At 42.8% G+C, this 20,393-nt stretch overlaps 1 protein-coding gene across 1 annotated transcript in view; it reads right to left on the minus strand.

Annotated features, from left to right (window-relative positions):
* garnl3 (GTPase activating Rap/RanGAP domain like 3) overlaps positions 1–20,393 on the minus strand; it is a 69,486-nt gene that overhangs the window by 31,299 nt on the left and 17,794 nt on the right. The window contains exons 2-3 of the mRNA XM_080510144.1: positions 11,256–11,325; positions 185–259 (exon numbers count right to left, since the gene is read on the minus strand). Coding sequence (XP_080366270.1) covers positions 185–259; positions 11,256–11,325 — 145 coding nt within the window. The remainder of the gene's footprint in view (positions 1–184; positions 260–11,255; positions 11,326–20,393) is intronic.

Raw genomic sequence — 20,393 nt, forward strand, 5'->3', positions numbered from 1 at the left:
TCTGAGTCTGTTTATTTTTTTGGGCCTTTATTGTCCTGTCACATCTGGGAGTTGACTTCATGAGTTCAGCTTCACACAAGCTGCGTTTAAAGACATAAAAAAAAAAAAGAAAAAAAAGAAGTGACTGACTGGGTGGGATGCATGTCTGTAATAAAACGGGATTACGCGGAGGCGTGTCTACTACCTCATCGGAGGAGCCGTTCTCCACCCTGAAGCGTCCTGCCCTCTGAATGGCCCCATCTGCGTCACTGGATATCAGCTGAGGGGACGAACACAGACAGACACAAGGAAAAAGGGGGGGGGGAGACAAGTTTAAAATTAGAGCCCTGATAAAGCGAGCAGACAGTGGCAGGCGGGTCACCGATGCATTTTTTTGCAGAGCAAAAAAAAGAGGAATGGCGGCGGACGCGTCATCCCCCCGTGACCACAGCAGCGTTAACCTCAAGAGCAGCCTCACTCTGGGGGCAAAACAAATAACCCGTTTCTCTCAATTCTCTTCACTTTCACCTGCCGCCCCCCCTCTTATCGCCCCCAAAAATGGAGGGGAACAGCGGAGGGCGAGAACAATCCGCATCCAGTCACATGGGATTTGTAGGTTTTCTTTAATAACCCCCCCCCCCACCCCCCCAGAACCTGTTGCTCCGAGTCGATGACAAAGAGTTTCCACATGCGGAACATTGCCAAAACATTCACATCTGAGAATTGTAGTTGGGTGTAAAAAGCTAATTAAATTTTTTTTTGAACCCCAGCCAACATTGAATAAATCAGAATATTTTGGGAATTTAGGCTTCCCTTTTTTTTTTTTTTTTGGACATTGTAAAGTTGGGCTTTTAAAAACCAAACTGCCGGTAAACCGGCGAAAGACGTGTGACTGAAAACTAAATTCTAAACTGAAGCCTTAGTGAGTCCGGTAAATCTGTGGCAGTGGCATTTGTTGATCTTCAAATTTAACTCTTGGCACCAAGCCTAACTTGTGTTTTTTTTTTGTCGAATCGAAAAGAAAGGTACAACCCAACACCATGTGCTTCCTGTTCTATTTATTTATATATTTATTTATATATTCTTGACTTTACTAGTACGCGTGGGTAGAACTTGTTTTAAAGATGTTTGGCACAAATAAAGACACACGATGAACCAGGCAAGCAAATAATTGGTCGATAATTCTGCTATTCACCAATAAATAATTAAGATCAGACTAAGAATAGATAAAGAGAAACCACAATAAACCCAAATAAAATCTTACAGAGGAAAATAAAGAATTAATTTCTTTATTTAACCAGGTAAGTTAGTTGAGAACCCACAAAAAAATATAAACTTGTTTCATAAAGCGGGGTTTTCCAGTTATGTACCAGCTTCTTCTTCTTCTTCTTGTGGACGTCTGCAAAACCCTCTTCATCAATCAATTCCTCTTCGCATCCCCATTTCCTCTTAACCCTTCCAAGCACTGTTGCAGTGAGTGATGCTGCGTTGCTAGGCAACAGAGCTCAGACTCTCCTCCCTCGCTGCTGCTCCTCCTCCAAATCTTTGCCCTTTGCTCTTTGCTCTTTGACCCTCTTGGCTGTCGAGTTGGATTCTGCTCTGAGGTCTGCGCTCCGCCCATATGCTTTTGGAGAAGAAAGAGAAAAAAAAAGTCTTCTGGAGTCCAAGCAAACATTTGTGATACGTCCAGATGGTCTGGAGAGGACATGGAATCCAATCAACATGGAAAGATGCTAAAAAAAAAAAGAGCTTTGACTAATGGACTATTGGAAGACCAATAAAACCAATCATCAAATTAAATTAAATGAAACTTTTTGGAATGTTTGGTCAATGATAGGACCGACAAATCAAAATGAATGCGGCGCGAAAATCAACTCGCCTGTGACGAAACAGCCGATCACACTTAAATGTCTTATGGATTTTGTTAGGGTTCAGGTTGCACCATGAAAAAGTGACTGGTAACTTTCTAGTATATGATGACTCAGCAGATTTGCACACACTTGCAAGCTTTAATTGTGCAGATATGGGACTTTCGACAGAAGTAGAGGCGGCTAAAAGTTCTTGTTCTCAACGAAAGGGTCCAAAAAAATCTAATGAATAGTAATTTATTCAACAAAATGACGGTAAGACGGGGAGATGAGAGAGAATGTTGAAAGGAATAAAAAAAATGACTGTGCACAAGTAAGTTCTATAAACTGTAAATACTCTCTGAAGGATTGGATCCTTCGTACAGGAAGTGACCATATTTCTATTGCTTATCTTTCTTTAAAGCCAACAAACATAAACTTCCTGACCAATAATCCAATATATTATATCTTGTGTTGAAATGCCACATTCTATTTGATTTTTCTCTGACGTGTTTTAAAACGTCCTTCACCAACACGATCCAATCCCACGGCATCATATTGACGATGAACCTGGAGGCGATATCGTTTCCAGCAGATTTTTTATTTCTTTTCCATGCAAACACAGTCAAACCTAAACAAAAACCCTCATACGCCGGTTTGCACACTCATGGTTTCATTCGCAGACGATCAGCCGATATTCAATCACAGAGCAGAGAAAACAAGAACATTTTCTACCTAATTATCCCGAAATATGTTTGATTTAGTTGAACTAATAATGTCTTGCCTTATAAAAGGTTGCGAACCAAAATGTGCTTAATGCATATATAGCAGGTGAATCTGAATCTTTCTAAACTCAGTTTTGTCACTGAAACAAAAAAGGCCGCTACAAGTTATTTCCCGCTGAGACGCCGCCGATTTCTCCCAGCCAAACGTGCACGCGAAGAAAAGGCGTTGGGGGGGGGGGGGGGGGGGTGGGGTGCCACCGCTCCCAAAGGTATTTCGTATATAATGAGATAATAAAATCCAGCGGGCGGAGAGCCGAGCGTGTTTACTGCAGGTGCAAAGCCCTGATAAAACCACTGCACGGTAACTGGGGGGGGGTTGGGGATGCGGAAAACGCCGGCACTCCCCCGCTTCACATATGCAGATTTGTGCAACGCATCGAGCGTGTTTCTCTCTCGACGTGGCGGCGCGAGACTCTGGGTGGCTGAACCGAGCTTTCAGATCCGTGTCTGCCTCGCAGAAAATGGAAAGTAATTGACGGAGCAGCGAGGCCTCCGCCTCTCCCTCCCGTGTCGCCTGCCTCCTGCAACATTAACCGTCCAATCGTGGGATAATGGAGGAGGTGGGTGAAGGTGTGGGGGGGGGGGGGGGGGGCAGTGCAGTGTTCAGACAAGGGCCGTGTGCTGCCTCCTCGGTGTGTGTGTGTGTGTGTGTGTGTGTGTGAGGAGGAAGTGTTCAGGATTAAATGTGTGTTTGTGCTGCAGTGTGTAAATAGGCTTTCTGCTGTTTTGAGGTGGGAGAATGAAAAATGTCAGGAGAACAGAGAGATTAAGCACACCGGGGAGTCTGTGTCGCACACGCACACGCACGCACGCACGCACACACACACACACGCACACACCATGCTGCTTCTAAATCATGCAACAGAAGAGAGGCGAATAAGTCAAAGCTGTACTGCAACGATTTGCCCTGAGCTGGTGGAGGGGGTGGGGGGTTGTGGAGTTGGGGGAGTTGGGGGGGGGGGGGGGGGGTCCCTTATGCTTTTACGCTTTAACCAACAACACATAAAACACTTCACCAGTACTGGGGAGCATCGGCGGAGGGAAGCAGAAGGGGGCTAATAAAAAAACAACAACCCCAAAACAAAACAAAAATACAGAAGGGGCACCAAATGAAGAAAGATGGTGGAGAGAGATGGAACGGAGGTTTTAAGGGCCAAAGGGTAGAAAGGAGCGGCAGCGAAATGCCAAATCATTAAAGAATAATAGCCGTCCCTTGGAAAAAAAAAACCAACATAAAAAATGTGCGGCGGCGGCTTTCCAAGGCGTCCGTCTCGTTTCTCACAAACACACATTAAAAAACACACACTTTTTACCGGCTCCTATTTTAGGACGCGACTTGAGCATTCTCCAAACACAATTGAGCTCGCAGTACTGACGGAGCCTCTGATTTCCCCCAGGCCCCCGGGAACAAAGGAGCACCGCAACACGGCGTGTGTGTGTGTGTGTGTGTGTGTGTGTGTGTGTGTGTGTGTGTGTGTGTGTGTGTGTGCGCGCAGGGGAGTATTAAATCAATACTTTTGTGACTGCCGATAGATAATTGATCTCATCAGTGGGCCTGTTCATGCACACTCACAACCCTGCAGGAAGGCAGGGGGGGGGGGGGTTAGCAAAGAGGAGGGAGGAAGAAGAGAGGCAGGTGCAGAAGATATAAAAACACGACTGCAGTGAATTAGAGCAGAGAGACTTGGGAGTGGAGTTTGTTTTGGAGAAGCTTTACAACACTAAACGCTGCAGCAAATATATATATAATATTTTTTGGGTGAAAAATTGCACATTTTAAAATGTACCGCCCTTCTATTATATCCATCTTCTATATTACCATTTCCAAATTGTCGGTTGCAGCAGCCTGGGGGGGGGGGGTACGGGTCGACTAACCCAAAGACCCACTACACGAAAAGTAAGCCTTATTTACACGACAACGATTCACTAAACTTTAAAGGTTTTTCTGTTTTTTTTGCTTCACACACACGAAAACACTCGGAGCGCTGTAGTTTGCATGCCAGACCACTAGTCGGTGCTGTGTATTTTGCAATACAACCACGCAGAGAACATATTTAAATCGCCTTTAATCTGATTTTCTTTGTTGTGTCCGTCCGCTCTGTATCTGGCGTCCACTTATGCAGACGACGGTGCGGTAAATGTTAGCGAATGTACATTTTGTTTGAGGAGAGCAGTGGAAACACACTAAAAGTCGACTAAGTTCTACTTGCGCGTGCAATGTACCGTGTCTGTGGTGAACGTCAGCACGTTTCAGCCATGAACGAGATGAAAGTTTACTATTATATATAAGAAAATGTTGTCATGCAATCAAGGCATTAAAGCCGCCAATTAACTTGTAGTGCGGGAAGTGTGAGTGTAAATGTGTCATCCAACTCTACATAATATATTAATCGTCAGGACACAGTGCAGAGAGACTCAATGTGATAGAGTCAAGGTGGAATAAGAGAAGGTTTGGGCTCTCACAAACACACACAAGGGAATACGAGAGATTTGAAAATATGACTATATCACCATGTCACGCAAACTAGCCGCTGACTCAGATGGTCCAGAATAAAAATACAAACAGCTGGATTGATATATTTAAAAAAAAAAAAAGGAAGTGAAAAGTATGTGGCCAATGATGCACTGAAGGATCTGCTTCTTTAAAAGAAAGAAACAGCTCATTTCCAGCCTGACAGTTTTACCAAAAGCAGCATTTTTAACCAGAGGATGTTTTGGTTTCTTTTACACTAAGTACACTTTAGCATAATATATACACGATTCAAGTTGACATAGCGTCCAACCACATCCGAAAGGAAAAAAAAAATATCTACCCATTTATACACCAGAAACACTGGCGGTGACTAATCGGATGAGTGTAGAGTGGGAGGCATCGACCCGCCGTGCAAGGAGCTTTGCTGCACGGCGTCATGCATCAACCGCCTTAATAGATTATTAGTTATGTATCAGAGAAACGGGAGGTTCTGATGGAGGTGCAAGAATTTTAAAAATGGTAATGGTGAAGGCAAAGAAGCTCAATAAAGATTTCTTAGGATTTATGATGTTGTGGAAATTAAATAAAAAAAAAAAGAGCTGTAACAACAAATATTAAGATGAGAAGAAAGTCTGTTAGACATGATCATTGAATTTTAGAGGACCTCAGACATGTTCAGCGAGACAAATGTGTGATTTGTGTAGTTCTATATATTGTAAGTTAATAAAAAAATTTTTTTAAATTAAAAATACATTCAAAAAATGGAACAAATCACTAATTAAATAATAATAATAATAATAATAATAATAACAATTATTATCATATACTACTACTACTACTACTTTTCTTCAATAAACAAAGTAAGGCATTGTAATAAAATCCTCACTTTCTGGGCAGCTTGTTGGTGTGTGTCCCTCACACACCTCGGTAATGAGAACCACCCACTGTATCCATCGAATAAGGAGAGTTAATAATAGTAAACCATGGCGGCTCGTGTAATGAGTCATTAGAATACACTCTTGTGTCCAAACTCGCAATACATATCAGGAAAGCCGTCAACGCCTATGGAATGTGTGTGTGTGTGTGTGTGTGTGTGTGTGTGGGTTTTCAAAGAGCAGCATGGCAAAGAGGAAGAAGCGAAATATATGAAGATTGTGGCGCCTTTTAAGACGAGTCAGTCTTATTTATACAGCTCCAAATCGCCAACTGCAAATATGCCTGAGGTGAGAATTCAATCTGCACAGCACGCAGGGACCCTTTGTCCTCGGACGAGCTGAAACTGCAGAGGATTGCACCGGCTCGCAGTCGAAGTTTTGCTTTTAAAAACTGCATCGCAGTGTGCGTCTGCACTCTATAAATCCCATTACCTCCAAAGTTTTTCCAAGAACCACAATGCTTCCTTGTAAGGCTATAATTCTTTACATTTTGGAGTCATGCAGACTGGAATGTCTCCAATTATTCATTGAAATACTACAACTGGTATTAACGAAGGATATTTCAATATATTATTTAATCATATACGATATAACCTCTTGAAAAACCGAATAGTGGCACGCATATTTCACCATTTCCAACTTAAAGGTCTCACATTTTCCTATTTTTATTTAAATATAACCTATGAAAACACTGGAGCCCCTATCTTGTTTTACACCGTGCTGTGTGATGGTAATTCCAATTCAGTTACATTTTAGGCACGGCAAATATATTTCTATAGCACTGTTCAGAAAGGAGGGAATTCACAGTGTTTTAGAAGGAAATAAAATAAATACATGAACGCAAGGCGATAAAGAATCTTAATCTGAAGTGATTAATATTGTGAAAGTCATCAAACAAAGTGACAACAAAAGTCACAAAATGGAGAATAAATAAAGTAAAAGTTTTATTAAAGGGCTCATATTATGCAAAATTGACTTTCGAGAGGTTTTCCAGCAGCAATAATGGGCGGAGCCAGTCCGGCTCACACAGACACAGCAGATTCTGAATGCAGCTCCTATGATCTGATATTGAAATGGAGGGAAATCAAGGAGGATTCTGGACCAACGAGACCAATGCGGAAGTTTTGTGAACTTTAAGACAAACGTTATTTTTAATGGAACTCCTGTGTAAATAATAGTCTTTGAAGTCCTGATGTCAAAGACGTGAGGGTGTCAGCAGGAGGTTTGTTCAACGCGTGTGGAGCGTAGGAACTAAAAGCTGCTTCACCCTTGTTTCTGGTGACTCTGGGGACACTTCACAGATCTCAGGGGTCTGGATGTTTCATATTCTACAAGTAAATGTGAGACGCATTCAGGCCCGAGACCGATCAAGTGCAGAGACTGAGGCTCAGGTGAAAAGCGCTCCGCCCTCCCGGTGTTGGTTGAGACTCTGGATAGAGCTGCAACTCACTCGCGAACAAGCCGTGGGAATAATCCAGCCTGCCGACAAACAAACGCGCCCCTCCGAATCTTGCTCGGTCAAGCACAACGCCCGCGACAGTAAATCAATTTAATCTTTCGCAGTTCCCACGCGCGTCCACAGGGGTCGCCGTGCGGGCAGGACGCGGACGCGCGGGGACACGCGATCGGCCTGGAGTCGCGCCACGAGAGCGCGGCGGACACACGCTGGGAGCGCGAACAAATCCGATGTGACGGCGCAGTCAAAAAGCCTCTGAGGCAGTGACGCTAACACTGGTGGGCAGGTGGGAGAGGAGCCGTCTGCTCACCAGAGGGCTGTGACAGCATAACACACACACACACACACACACACACACACACACACACACACACACACACACACACACACACACACACACACACACACACACACACACACACACACACACACACACACACACACACACACACACACACACACACACACACACACACACACACACACACACGTTTGTATTTTCTTATTTTAAGAGTGGACTGTGGAGTTGTCACTGCATGAAGTGACAGGAGAGAGAGTGGGAGACGTCTTTTGTGTTTGTGTTGTTTGTCTCTTCCTGTGAACACAGATGTCTCCATAAAGCCCCCCCCGCCCCACCCTTCTTCTTTTAAAATCACTTGTGTGGACGTGCATTTAAGTAATAAGTCTCCGTGTGTCGACTGACACAAAGGATAAGTGGAATAAAGACTGGGTCGTGTCGTGTGGGCCCACTGCCAATGTGTGTGTGAGTGTGTTTCTGTGAGGGCGTACAACAGCAGGATATTGATTTTTACTTATTCTATGGTGTATTTAGTGAACTAAACAACTAAAACTTGTGTGTGTGTGTGTGTGTATATATATATATTTATATATATATATCCAAAGAATGCAATGCTTTTTTAAAAATAGAAGTGTGATTTAGCATTAGAGCTGATCGCTTCAGTCTTGGGGCTACAGTATTAAGTAAAACCTTCTCTTAAAGGAAGCTGCTTCCAAATAAACAAATAAAATAAAACAAAATGGAAGCGATGGCTTTACTTCTGCTGTGCCCTTATATTCATTAAACCCTGTTTTGAATCAATGCCTCCCGGCCATGTTGAGTCATTTGAAAACAGGTCAAAGCAGTGGGGGGAACCACAGTCAACCCCATTCCTATTATATATATATATTAAAAACTCTTCTTTAAGCAGCAGGAAAACCATAGGAAAAAGGTCAGACGCAGGTCTTTTTTTGTGGTTTGTTTTGAGGGGTTTGAAAAAAAAAAATAATTTTGAGAATATTGCATCATTCATTTTCTTTTTAAAAGTGTTTGGTAAAATAAAATGCATTCCAGAAAGATAAAAGAAAAAAAAACAGATTTTTCTATTCATGCATTCTGCACTAACAACGGGGAACTTTAGGGTTTTCATACCGTTTCACCACTAGAGGGCTCCCTATTCCCAAGCTGTTTAAAAGAACTATGATGTTTCACCACTGGGGGGCTCTCTGTTCACTAGCAGTTTAAAAGAACTATAACGTTTCACCACTAGGGGGCCTCTCTCAGTCTAAAAAAAAAAAGCAAGATTGTTATGTGCTTTATTTTACTGGATTTAAATTAACATTAGCTGAAATCGAATAATAATGAAGAGCCTCGCCAGAAGCTGCTGGATGACACATTTTGGGTAATAAAAACGTAAAACAAATTGGAGTTTTGAAAGACAGATATGGAAAAAAAAGAAAAAAGGAATAGTGACTCTTTCATGACTCTTTTCAGGAAATCAGCTGTTTCTTGGCTAAAAAGCACGAGGACCTGCGTTTTCACACGCGTTCATCAACCCCGTCATTAATCCTCTACTTTATCCACGTCCCTCCTCGTGTTAACAAAAACAAAGGAAGTTGTACCGCAGTTTGAATTCACTCCGGCTTCGTGGAACAAATGTTAAACCTCAACCTAGATTTGGTTGAGGAATTCGATCCGAACATGTCAGAGTGGGTTCAAACTTTTCTGATGAGCTCGTTCCGAGTTCCGTTCTCGTTAAATATGCAAGACAAATTAATCGTATCTGTCTTGCGATATTTTCGGCCGTTTGGATTAATATTCTCTCGTTTCAATAGGATTTCGCTTTACTCACGTCTGTAATGCAGTTTTTTTTTGGTTTTTTTCTTTTTGTCGCGCAGCAATTTTTGTAATATTTATTTCTATCCCGTTTTGGTCTATTATATAGAATAAACCCTTCTATCATGACACAGATGACAGGAACACAAAATAAACCTTACGTGCTCAGATATTACAGCAAAACAAATCATCAACCATCGTTGGCTTCATTAATAGAGATCCTCTTAAAAGCATTTGGTTTTTTTTACAAAGTGCTTTCTCGAGGTGAAATTAAGATTAAAATGACATTTGTAATACAATTGTCAATTACTTAAAAAGACTTATAAAAGTGAGTTCTTGGCAGCTCTTTGAAGAAAATTTAAGAATAAATTATAGATTTAAAAATTTGCATTAAATCCCACGTTTCCTACCACCCGAGTGCTCGGTGTTAGTTGAGCATGCAGCAATGTTGTGTAAAATAAACAGTCAAGATCATGACGTTAATGTCGTTTGTGAGTTCGACATAAATGACATATTGTCATTCATGAATATTAAATATGGTCTGGCGTATGTTCCAGTACGGACATATTTTCTCAGCTGGCTCTCCGCCACTTTTATTTACATAATTTATCAGACATTTTTGCTTTTTTTTTGTTTTCTGAAAAGTCTTGAGTTTTTTCTTCGTTCTCCAGCTTTTGACTTTATGACAAATCATCTCCGACGTTCTTTTCACCCACCCAACAATTCCAATTCATTTGGCAACGCACTTTCTTGTGGGTGCTTTTGAGTCGTCCGTGTCTCTGTGTGATCGGACTGGACGGGTTAAAGATACACCCAATAGCCTCATTGAAATACCCGGTTATATACTGTATAATATACTGTCTATGTGCAGTTTCACTCATCGGGTGTTTTAATTGATTACCTGCAAAAAATTAAAAAAGTGCAAAATAGGACACTTCATACAGAATCACACTAAAAATTAACCCACAAATTCCATCTAACAAGCTTCACACGGCATTTTTATGCAAAAACGACCAACGCCGGCCTCCTGCTGTTCTGTAATGGCCGCAGGTTGGATGCTTGAATCTTCTCACACACACACACACACGCACGCACGCGTCACTCTGCGAATGCTGATAGGCAGCATGTGGTTTCTCCCCAACGCTAATCTGTCACACACGTGGCGTCCGGAAACGCCACCGACGAACCCACAGGAAGTGCAACAAATGGCGGTGCGAAAACGCGCCGGACTTCCTGCCCCCGCCAGCGCGGCGCTATCTTGAGGCGCAGGGCCGAAGCCCGGCGGCGGCGGCGGCGGCGGGCGGGAGCGCACGCCAACCAACGTCAACCCCTGGAAGTGACGCACGGTGACTCTGCAAAGCTTCACAGAGTCGAAAAACAAAAACAAAAACAGAAACGAGTGAGAGTCGTGCGCCCGCCCACTGGGATCCATCGCTGGACCACACCCAATACGTCATGACTCATCAGCCCCCCCCCACCCCGTCCTCCATGGTCCGCCCATGCCAACAGGAAGAAAGACACAGAGAAAGGGAGGGGAGATCTTCCAAGGAAGGAATCAATGAGTAGGGCGAGAGAGAGAGAGAGAGAGAGAGAGAGAGAGAGAGGCGACGTTCACGCTGAGGCACAAAGGGAAAAACGAACGCCGGCGCTTTGTGGGCGGAACTCACCAGCTCCACCGATCCATAGTGTTTCCTGCTGAAGTCTCCACGCCTGCAGCCCAAGTCCTCCGAGGCAGAGCTGTAACGCAACAACAAAAAAAAAAAACAGGGTCAAACACACTGTTTTTCCCTCCATCACACACACACACGCGCGCGCGTGCACACACACATACGCACACATACACTGTCACCTACACAAGTGAAAGGTGCAACATCTGCTCTCCTCCAGTCCCTCTATCTCAATCCGCCCTCATTTCCACTACGACTTCCCTTCTTCCCATCTTCTTGAACTCCTATTCTCTCTCTCTCTCTCTCTCTCTCTCGCTCTCTCTCGTCTTAATCGGAGAGCCTGTGGCCTGGTGACTGGCGGCCAACCCAGATCTGATTGAGATGTGGATCCGAATTGAATTAGGTTTGAGTGATAGATGGAGCCTGGCTGGGAGAGCGGGCTGCCGATCAAATAACCGAATGTACCGGCAGAGTCAAGTCGCAAAGCTATGGATTTAAAAAAAAAAAAAAAAGAAAAAGAAGAAGAAGGAAAGCAGGAAGTAAGGAAAAGTTCTGTTAACAAGATATCGTGAATTCTTCAAGCATTGAAAAGCAGGAAAAGCATCCGGAGTCCACGGTTAAGGACTGCATGCATATTTTCACAACATCCGTTTTCAAAATAAAACTTTATCCTGCTTTGGATGTTAGCTGGGAGTGGGAAACTCAACCCCAGGTTCTACAATAAAAATGATTGGTGAAAGACTTTACTATAATGTTTAATTTAACCTCCAATGAGGTTGTTTTGAGGTGCCACAGCATTAAAACTGTAAAACAAACAAACAAACAAACAAAAACCAGGTATCACTCAATAGTCTGGCTCTATGTCTTTATTTTGGAGCAGTTATTAAAAATACTAACTCGCTACTTGTACATTAATGTAGATTTGCGTTTAACTTCAAACAGAGCTGCCTGTTTTTATTCTTTACGTTAAATTAAGCCGGGAGCAGCTGCATCGCTTAAAAAGCAAGCCGGCGACAAGCGTTTCGGCTATTTGTGTGGAAAAAAATCTACGTTCTTGAGAAAAATCCCAACAGAAATGAGTCGTATATTTTCATTTTTTGCCTTGATATTTGAACCCCCCCAAAAAAATACAAATGAAAAGGAAAAGTTTAGCTTTACAGACATTATCTTTGATCGACAGTCGAGCTTATTAAAGCTTTAAAATCCTGCCTATTCGGAAGTCGTGGACAAAAGATATACCAGATGCAAATGATACTTTTTCCACCTACACATTCAAAAATAAATAAATAAATACATAAATAACCCAGCAAATCGGCGGATTGTGTGAGAAATCAATGTCCTTGGGGATAAATCAGGAAAATAACCAGTCGGTTGTTTAGTTATTCTTGGGTTCATAAACTGAGTTAAGCTGAAGTGAAGGCGCCCTGCGCTGCAGTCTGATTATTACATTAGTTTACAGCACAGTGACGACACCAAGACGAGCGTCTGTGGAGTTCAGTGGTGTTGTTCACAGATGTACCACTGTTTATCTTCAGTCACCGTCATCATATTAGTATCGATCCGGCCTTGTCCGACTGGATGAATTACTTTATAGCGTTGGGGGGGAAAAAAGCCAGAAATCATAGAAGTGAATTAGAAAAATGGACATAATGTGACCATAACTCTTGTTTTTTTTTTTTGTTTTTTTTTAGTAATCATAACGTCACAAAAAAAAAAATGTTACACAACAGCAAAAATCAAGTTAATGCACCAAAATTAGGGGAAGCAAGGGTTAAAGTATAAAGTACAAACACACAGGGGATAATGTGTAACTGCTGCACAGGAACGTGTTATGTGTGCTGTCAAGAGATGGAATTATCACCCCGCAAACACACGCGTAGAGATTACACGGGGGACTAAGTGAACAAAATGATAGCTTACAAATCGCAGCGCCACAAGACGCGACTGTCAAACGGTATTTAGGAAAACCCGCCGCCGTCGTTCACTAAATGGCACCGTGACGTTTGCAAAAAGAGGCGACGCGAGTGTTCCGTTTGAAATAAAAACAAAACTACCCCTCCTGTGTTTGGCTCTAAATCTCTAAAGGAACGTCACCGTATGAACAATAACTGTGGGGGTGGGGTTTTTGGGGGGGGAGGGGGGAGGAAAGTACATAAGCTTGCAATGTGCAAACGCAAATATACAACTTCCTCGCTGTGCTCGACCGCAAAATACCAATTTAACTGCAGGTTTTGATGCTTCTCTTTTGTTGATTCAGCTTCTGCAAAACAAATTTTTTTTAAGGAACTTTATAAAAAAATCTTTTGGTAGTAGAGCTCTATTATAGTTTTGGTTTCAAAATATAAGCTAGCAAATGCCTCAAGAGAATTGCCCTTCAAGCTCAAATTGTAACGTCTAATCCATGACTGCAGCACCCATTACTGACACTGGATACCAGAAACAACGAGAGAGCGTAGAGCCATTGTACATATATCAAACAGGAGAATCTATAATTGTATTTAAGTCATTTTTACATGCTTCAAACATAAATAACCTCAAACCATTAGAATTACAAAAAAAAAAAAAAAAAATTCCCATACAAAGTGGATGAGAGAGGCACCTAATGGAGATCAGCATCTGTTGCCGTGGAGACGCTCCCTGCTCAGCGTGTCACACAGTGACATTGCGACTGAGCTAACGGCTAGCGTGCTGGCGACGCCAACTCGGGTCCACGAACAAATGTGGCGTTTGGCGAAGGTGTGCGCTCTACCGAGCGTAGCTCTAGTTTTCTTCATCTCCTTGTACTTCGGTGCTTCGGACTTCTTCCACGATACGCAAACGTCGACATAACCAACAGAAATATATTTCATTGCACGACCTTAGGGCGCGTGCGACTCGTCCCTACTATCTCCTTTCCTATCCACTATTTCCTCAAGCCCGTGACGTCATGCACGTGGGGTTAAGTCGTCGATAGCGCCCCCCCAGTTGACGATCCACTGAATTGTCAGCAGTTTTTAACAAAAAGCCGTCGTTTCCCTGAGCGCCTCGCAACGTTCTGGTGGCATTTCGCATGTGTGAGGATGTATCTGGAGGCTAATCCGAGCGGTGCTGTCATCTGCATGTTTCCTGCCGGGGCTCTCTGACCCACTTCCCCCCCCCCCCTCCACCCCCCACCTCCACCCACCACATCTCCACTCCAGCCTCCCCGGTAGTGTTTCTGTCTGGGTCGGGCAGATGAAGGCAGAGTTAATGCATAATGCAGACCGGATCCATCACTGCTCTGCTCCTCCACTGTGGCCTCCTCGTCCTCCTCCTGCACAGAGACGCCCCCCCCCCCCCCCCCTTCCCTCAAATTATAAGCCTCTCCTTTCACGTTGCGGATCTTCTTCTCCCCAAGCTTTCACTTTCCACGCCAAGAGACGGAGGTCATGGGGGGTGGGGGATTCAGAGACATCGCCAAATGAAAACCACTCTCCTCCCTCGTCTCCTGGAAAAGGTTTCATCGGTTCACTGCCCCCACCGATGCTTCAAAGTGCTCACCGGCAGATATTTTGAGTTGGGACTCTACAGAAAGTAGAAGTTGATGGATGAATAAACGTGTTAAAGCTGCGTCGGTCAAGTACATGTGTCCCAGGAGAGGTTTTTTTTTCGGCCAATTTTTTTTCTAACTCAATCTTATTGGCGGGTATGGTTTTAGCCAGCGAGTCATTCGGACGGTCAATTTTCTGGGGAAAAGACGGCGGGAAAAAAATGGCGGACATGTTGCTCAAAGCCTCTAAGATATGTGTATAATGTCCATCGCTACTCGTCTAAATCCATCTTTTTTTCTTTTTGAAGCAAAGAGGAGGAATCTAGATGAACTTTCTTTCCAAAAAGTGACACTTGTCTGGATAACTGCACATCATTCCTGCTTTTCACTTGAAGAATAAAATATTCTTTGCTGTGAAAATGTTGATTGTGATTAAAACCACTGACAATCAAGCTTGTCTCCATCGCCAGTTGACGTGTGACTGAGACATTCTAAAGTCTTTGGACTGAGGATAGAAGCTATCTGAGAGTTCAGAGTCTCCGTTCAGGGTGCAGGTAGAAGCAATGTGAAACCACAGTGGGCATAAACAAGTACATGTAGTGAAGTTTGGTGCGAGGCGAGTACAGGTTAAAACCATCACCAATGAAAAGAAGCTATTACCTTAAAAGAAGAAAAAAAGGCAACATTTAAACAAAGCAACAAAGTGTATTGGATCGGCAGAATATCTTACCGTTAATCAGTAAAAATCTACTTGTCACAATGTAGTATTTAGTAGTTCAGTAGTTCCTCCTCACTGGGTCGCCGATTAGAAAAAACAACTCTTAAAATATCGTAGTAGAAGTAGCGTAAAACTGCTAAAGAAACACAGCAACAACAGAGAATAAGACGAAGCATAAACACGACAGTCTTGCGAATCGTTTCCATAGAAACATGATGGAAAATGTATTTTAGAAAGAAGTTAATGTTGGACGAGATTTTGCCGAGTTCAGCACTTTTCAAAGTGATTGTCTGTGAATATATCTGGGTTTATATCCTTTATGTATCTTGAAATACTGGTTTCTGTCTTCCAATAATGCTTTTGTATTGCATAATGCATTTTTTTTTTTAACTTTACAAGCACTCAACTATATTTTCACCAGATCTGTCTTTTTCTGGTTTCTTTGTTGAAAGTTAAAACGAGTACAGGACATCACTTTTTCCCGGTAAAAATCACATCTTGTGCATTACTTTGGTATTATAAGGTGTTTAGAATAAGACAACAGGGTTGTAAAAGTTATTTTTTTGAAGCCAATCCGTGATATTTAGGCATTTTTAATTTGACGACTTTTTTTTGGGTTTGTTCGTTTCACTTAAGATTGGCATTTAGTTTGAAAAAAAGAGGAAGAAAAGTAGTTCCTGAAATGTAATTCACGGCACCCGAGTGTGAGTATTTCACCGCATGTGGGAAGTTTGGTTCTCAGTTTTGGTTTTTTTCAGACTGAACAGATCAAAAAACATTAAAAAGTGCGCTGAGGCCTCTTAAAAGCTCAATTCAATGAATCAGCTCAGTTCCTGCACAGACAGCCTCATTTAAATACTTAGGAATTAAAAATGCAATCATAAAGATGTTATTAAATACTCTTTGGGACACCAGATTTGGATCTATAGTACAATATCGTCTGTTATTCGCGAATATCCCTGCGGTTGCCTTTAATGACTTTATAATGTTTCGGACCTTCTTTAACAGGGGTTTGTCACAGCAAGACGATACAACATGCATCGTATTTAACTTAAGCTCAGATTCTTCACAATCAAGATCAAAGCTTCCTTTTTCAAGAGTTTTTGAAAGCCCTACGCACGCGGCGCGACACTCAACACAACTATTCAATCATGTTTGCTGTGACTCGTTCGTTTTTTAATTACCGTGGCAGAGACGTGGCATAATGAGGAAACACGGAGATCAAACACAAGCGTTTATTTTGCGTTGGGGTTGCACGATGTGAGGCGACCTTGCGCTATGCAATAGTGTTTAGTGCTGCGATGAATAACAGCTGTAGATAAACAACCCATTAGCGTTGTTGTCTTGTTAATCCCAGTTAGACGATACATATATATATATATTTTTTTTTTAAAGGATCGTGAATCTGCATGCTGCTCCGCAACACTGTACCACCTTTAAAAAAATGATGCCACCTTAAGTGTCCGGATAAAGCCTCCGCTTGTGCGTATGGTGGACAGTATGGGAGCGTACCTAACGCCACAGGTGAAAGACAAAATAAAAGCTTGCAACTCCAAAGCGTCCCTCATCCCTGCAGGATAAACCAAAATACTCCAGCCTTCAAGACGCCATCGCATCACTTAGTTATGCAGTTAGGTGCTTGGTTAAGTACGGGCCATGTTCAACCCGTTGTTCCATGTGACAATAAGAACCTCGATAGCGATGAAAGACCCAGCAATCTTTCCCCCGGCTGTGATTTTTTTAAACCAATGTTGAGCTACTTAGGCTGCATCTCAATTCTCCCCCTTAGCCCTTCATCTTACCCCTACCCCTTTGAAATGCGCGTTCATGAGGGTTTGAGGGGTGTCCCATTTCATTACTGTGCAGAGGCGGAGGGGTGAGGGGAAGGGCTATTCACCCCTCGAGACGAAGCGTTTACAGAGGCACACTTTAAACAGAGGGGTAGGAGGACATGGCGCCGAAGGACTCGCATTTCACATATATACGCTTCTAAAGTTATATAAACCTGTTTTGTTTTATACAAGTAAGAGCGACAGTAGCGCTGCCGTCTGCCGTATGTATTTGTTTCGTAAAGATCGTGTTTATAACATTTTATTATTACACTGCATAGTTCCAAGGTCTTCTAATATGGGTGTTTTGAAAATGGGGACCCCCGAGCAAACAAGGAAGCTCCTCTGCTTTCACATGGTGAATGAGGAAATACTTCTGAAGTCCAAACACGGCGCAAAAACTGAAGTGTCTCCATCTATTTCTTCACCTTGATGTGGGAAAGGTGGAAAACGAAACAAAGCAGCCAAGCTACTGCAACACGTTGAATTTGGGGCGGCGTGACGACGCTCCTGCTAGAAAATCAACAAACATCCGAGGTTCAGCTCTGCTGATATAACGGCGCCGTATTATGACGTCATAACTGTGAGACGGAGCGAGAGGGGGAGGGGCGGGGCTGAGGGAGGGGGGGGGGGTCCCACATCTAAGGGCTGAAACGTATCCCTTTGCCTTTGCCCTCGTTTTGGAGGCCGAGGGCTAAGGGGTAGGCGTAGGGGTAAAAATAGAATTGGGATTGGCCCTTAATTCAAAGGAACTATGTGTCTTTACGTGTGAAAAAAAAAATACATTACTATTCATCTTAGGTCATTGAAATGTTACAAATAATTCACTGGCGTCGACCTGGGAAGCGTCTATCTGGAATGACGCCTCTATAGCTTCTACAGACGCGTTAGCGAGTTAAAGGCTTGAACTCTGCACTCCAGCGATCCAGACTGTCGCTCTGCAAGACACTCCACGGTCATTTTGCCAAACAAAAAACAATGACTTTAAAAGCTTCGGACCAGAAACAGGTAAAAATGGATATTAATTACTCAGCGGGCTGCCCTGCATGTAATGGAGTACAGGAAAGGTTAGAAATTGTGGTTTCTGTCCCAAGATGGCGGACACTGAAAGGTTCCACCCTGCATGTGGAATGTAAAGTATAAATCTCGCCGCCAGCCGTCAGACTGACGATCGAGAAGGAGCCAAACCTTTCGACGTCGACTTCGTAAACCTCTAGTGATTCTTTGTGAGTGCAATAAAAAAAATAAAATCTCAAATCTAGCAAAACCCGGACAAGTAAAAGCAGTCATGAATAGTAATTTGTTCCCGATTTGCACAAAAATACTGGGAGGAGTTTGAAGAGGTGAGAGGCATTTGCTCAACTGGATCTCCATGACTTTTATTTTAAGAAACTTTCTGTGTAGTGCCTTGACTTTCTTCTCTCTTTTTTTTCTTCAATTTGCAATTAATTTTCCTCTATTTTCTTTGACAACTTCCTCCGCATTGTTGTGCACGTGGGAACTTCAATCACTTCATAGAGAACCGAAGCAAGCAAACACGGAAGCGGTACCGTTTTCTGCTCAAATACAACAGAGTGCACACAAGAAACCCATTATTTGAACACACTCGATGGTCAAGGTGTTATTTTAAGAATATCGTAATCTGCAAAGCACAAGCTGGAAAATTTTCACCATGAATGGGATCAAATGATAGAGGAGATGGACCAAATATTCCCAATTAAAAACATCTATCATAAGAAGATTCATGCTTTTTTTTTTTTATTAGCCATAGTCATTAGCAATAATACCTTATGATGTGGAAATCATGAGGAAGCCAAGCAAAAAAAAGAAATCAGGATTTGGCGTGAGACGGAGCATATGCAGTGAGAGGTGGTGGTGGTAGTGGGGGGGGGGGGGGGTCATGCTGTGTGAGTGGGTGGTTTCACACACACATACTTTGAAAACCCCATTAAAAAAAAAAATCAAACATTGATGATGCAACTTATTCTGCAGAAACTGTCAAGGTCAGTTTCATGTCATCAATGTTTAATCCTCTGAAATGGTGCAATATGGTTGGGGGGGGAATAAAATGAAATAAATAAATAAATAAATAAAAAGCCTTTTCTCCAGGCAGCTGGGCGTCATAATAGCCACTGTACTATGACTGTACACACTGTGGGTCTGTGTGTTGTGCTGCTGTACTGCCACTGCAGCCCAAAGCTCTGCAGCGCTGGCATTTTCCCCACATCCATCCAGAGGAAGAGGCTGGAAATGAGCTGCAACCTTGAACTACATCTTAACTCAGCTGCACACTTAAAGCCTCTGATTCAGTGTGGTGTGTGTGTGTGTGTATGTGTGTATATGTGTGCACACAGCCTGCACAGTCCCTCAGTCTGACGCTCTCTGCTGCATGCATCCTGCACTGAGAAGCATCCCATGAATAATGCATATATTTTCCGTGTGCATGCTGTAATGCAAATGATCCGAAGGGGAGGCAAAATCAATTAATGAACCTTTAAAAAAATAAAAAATAAAACCGTGAAACTACACACAAAGCAACGCCAAAAACAACAACACTAAAACAACAACAACAACAACAAAAAACAACCTTGTGGTTTGATTAAAATCGCATCTGTTGATCGCCGCCAGCACTTCCACACCGGAGACTTGTGGATTCTCAGTTTCCGCAGATGAGACATACATTTGTTATAAAGGCGAATAGAATAAGCCATCGGTGCGTTAAAAAAAAAGTGTCAAAACTGAACACATACGATTAAGTAATCAGCCAATCAAACTTGGTAATGAGGCACTTTTGCGCGCAGACCGCGCGCCTTTGCGCACCAGAGCAGGAGTTTAAAAACGCAGAAATGCTGCAGGGAAACGGCAAAACCAGCAGAGAGAGAGAGAGAGAGCGAGAGAGAGATGCATTCAACAGATGAGTAGTGGTGGCATGCATTCACACAGGTAAAAGAGGAAAAGGTTGGGGTTCTTTTTTTGGAGGTGGAGTATTTTTTTTTTTTCTTTTTACCGCTGATTGAACGTCAACAGTTTGGTAGAGGCTGGATCCACACTGTTCATGTCCCCATGCGATGTTATTCCAGAGG

Source organism: Blennius ocellaris, assembly GCF_963422515.1.
Source record: "Blennius ocellaris genome assembly, chromosome: 15".
Taxonomy (NCBI): Eukaryota; Metazoa; Chordata; class Actinopteri; order Blenniiformes; family Blenniidae; genus Blennius; species Blennius ocellaris.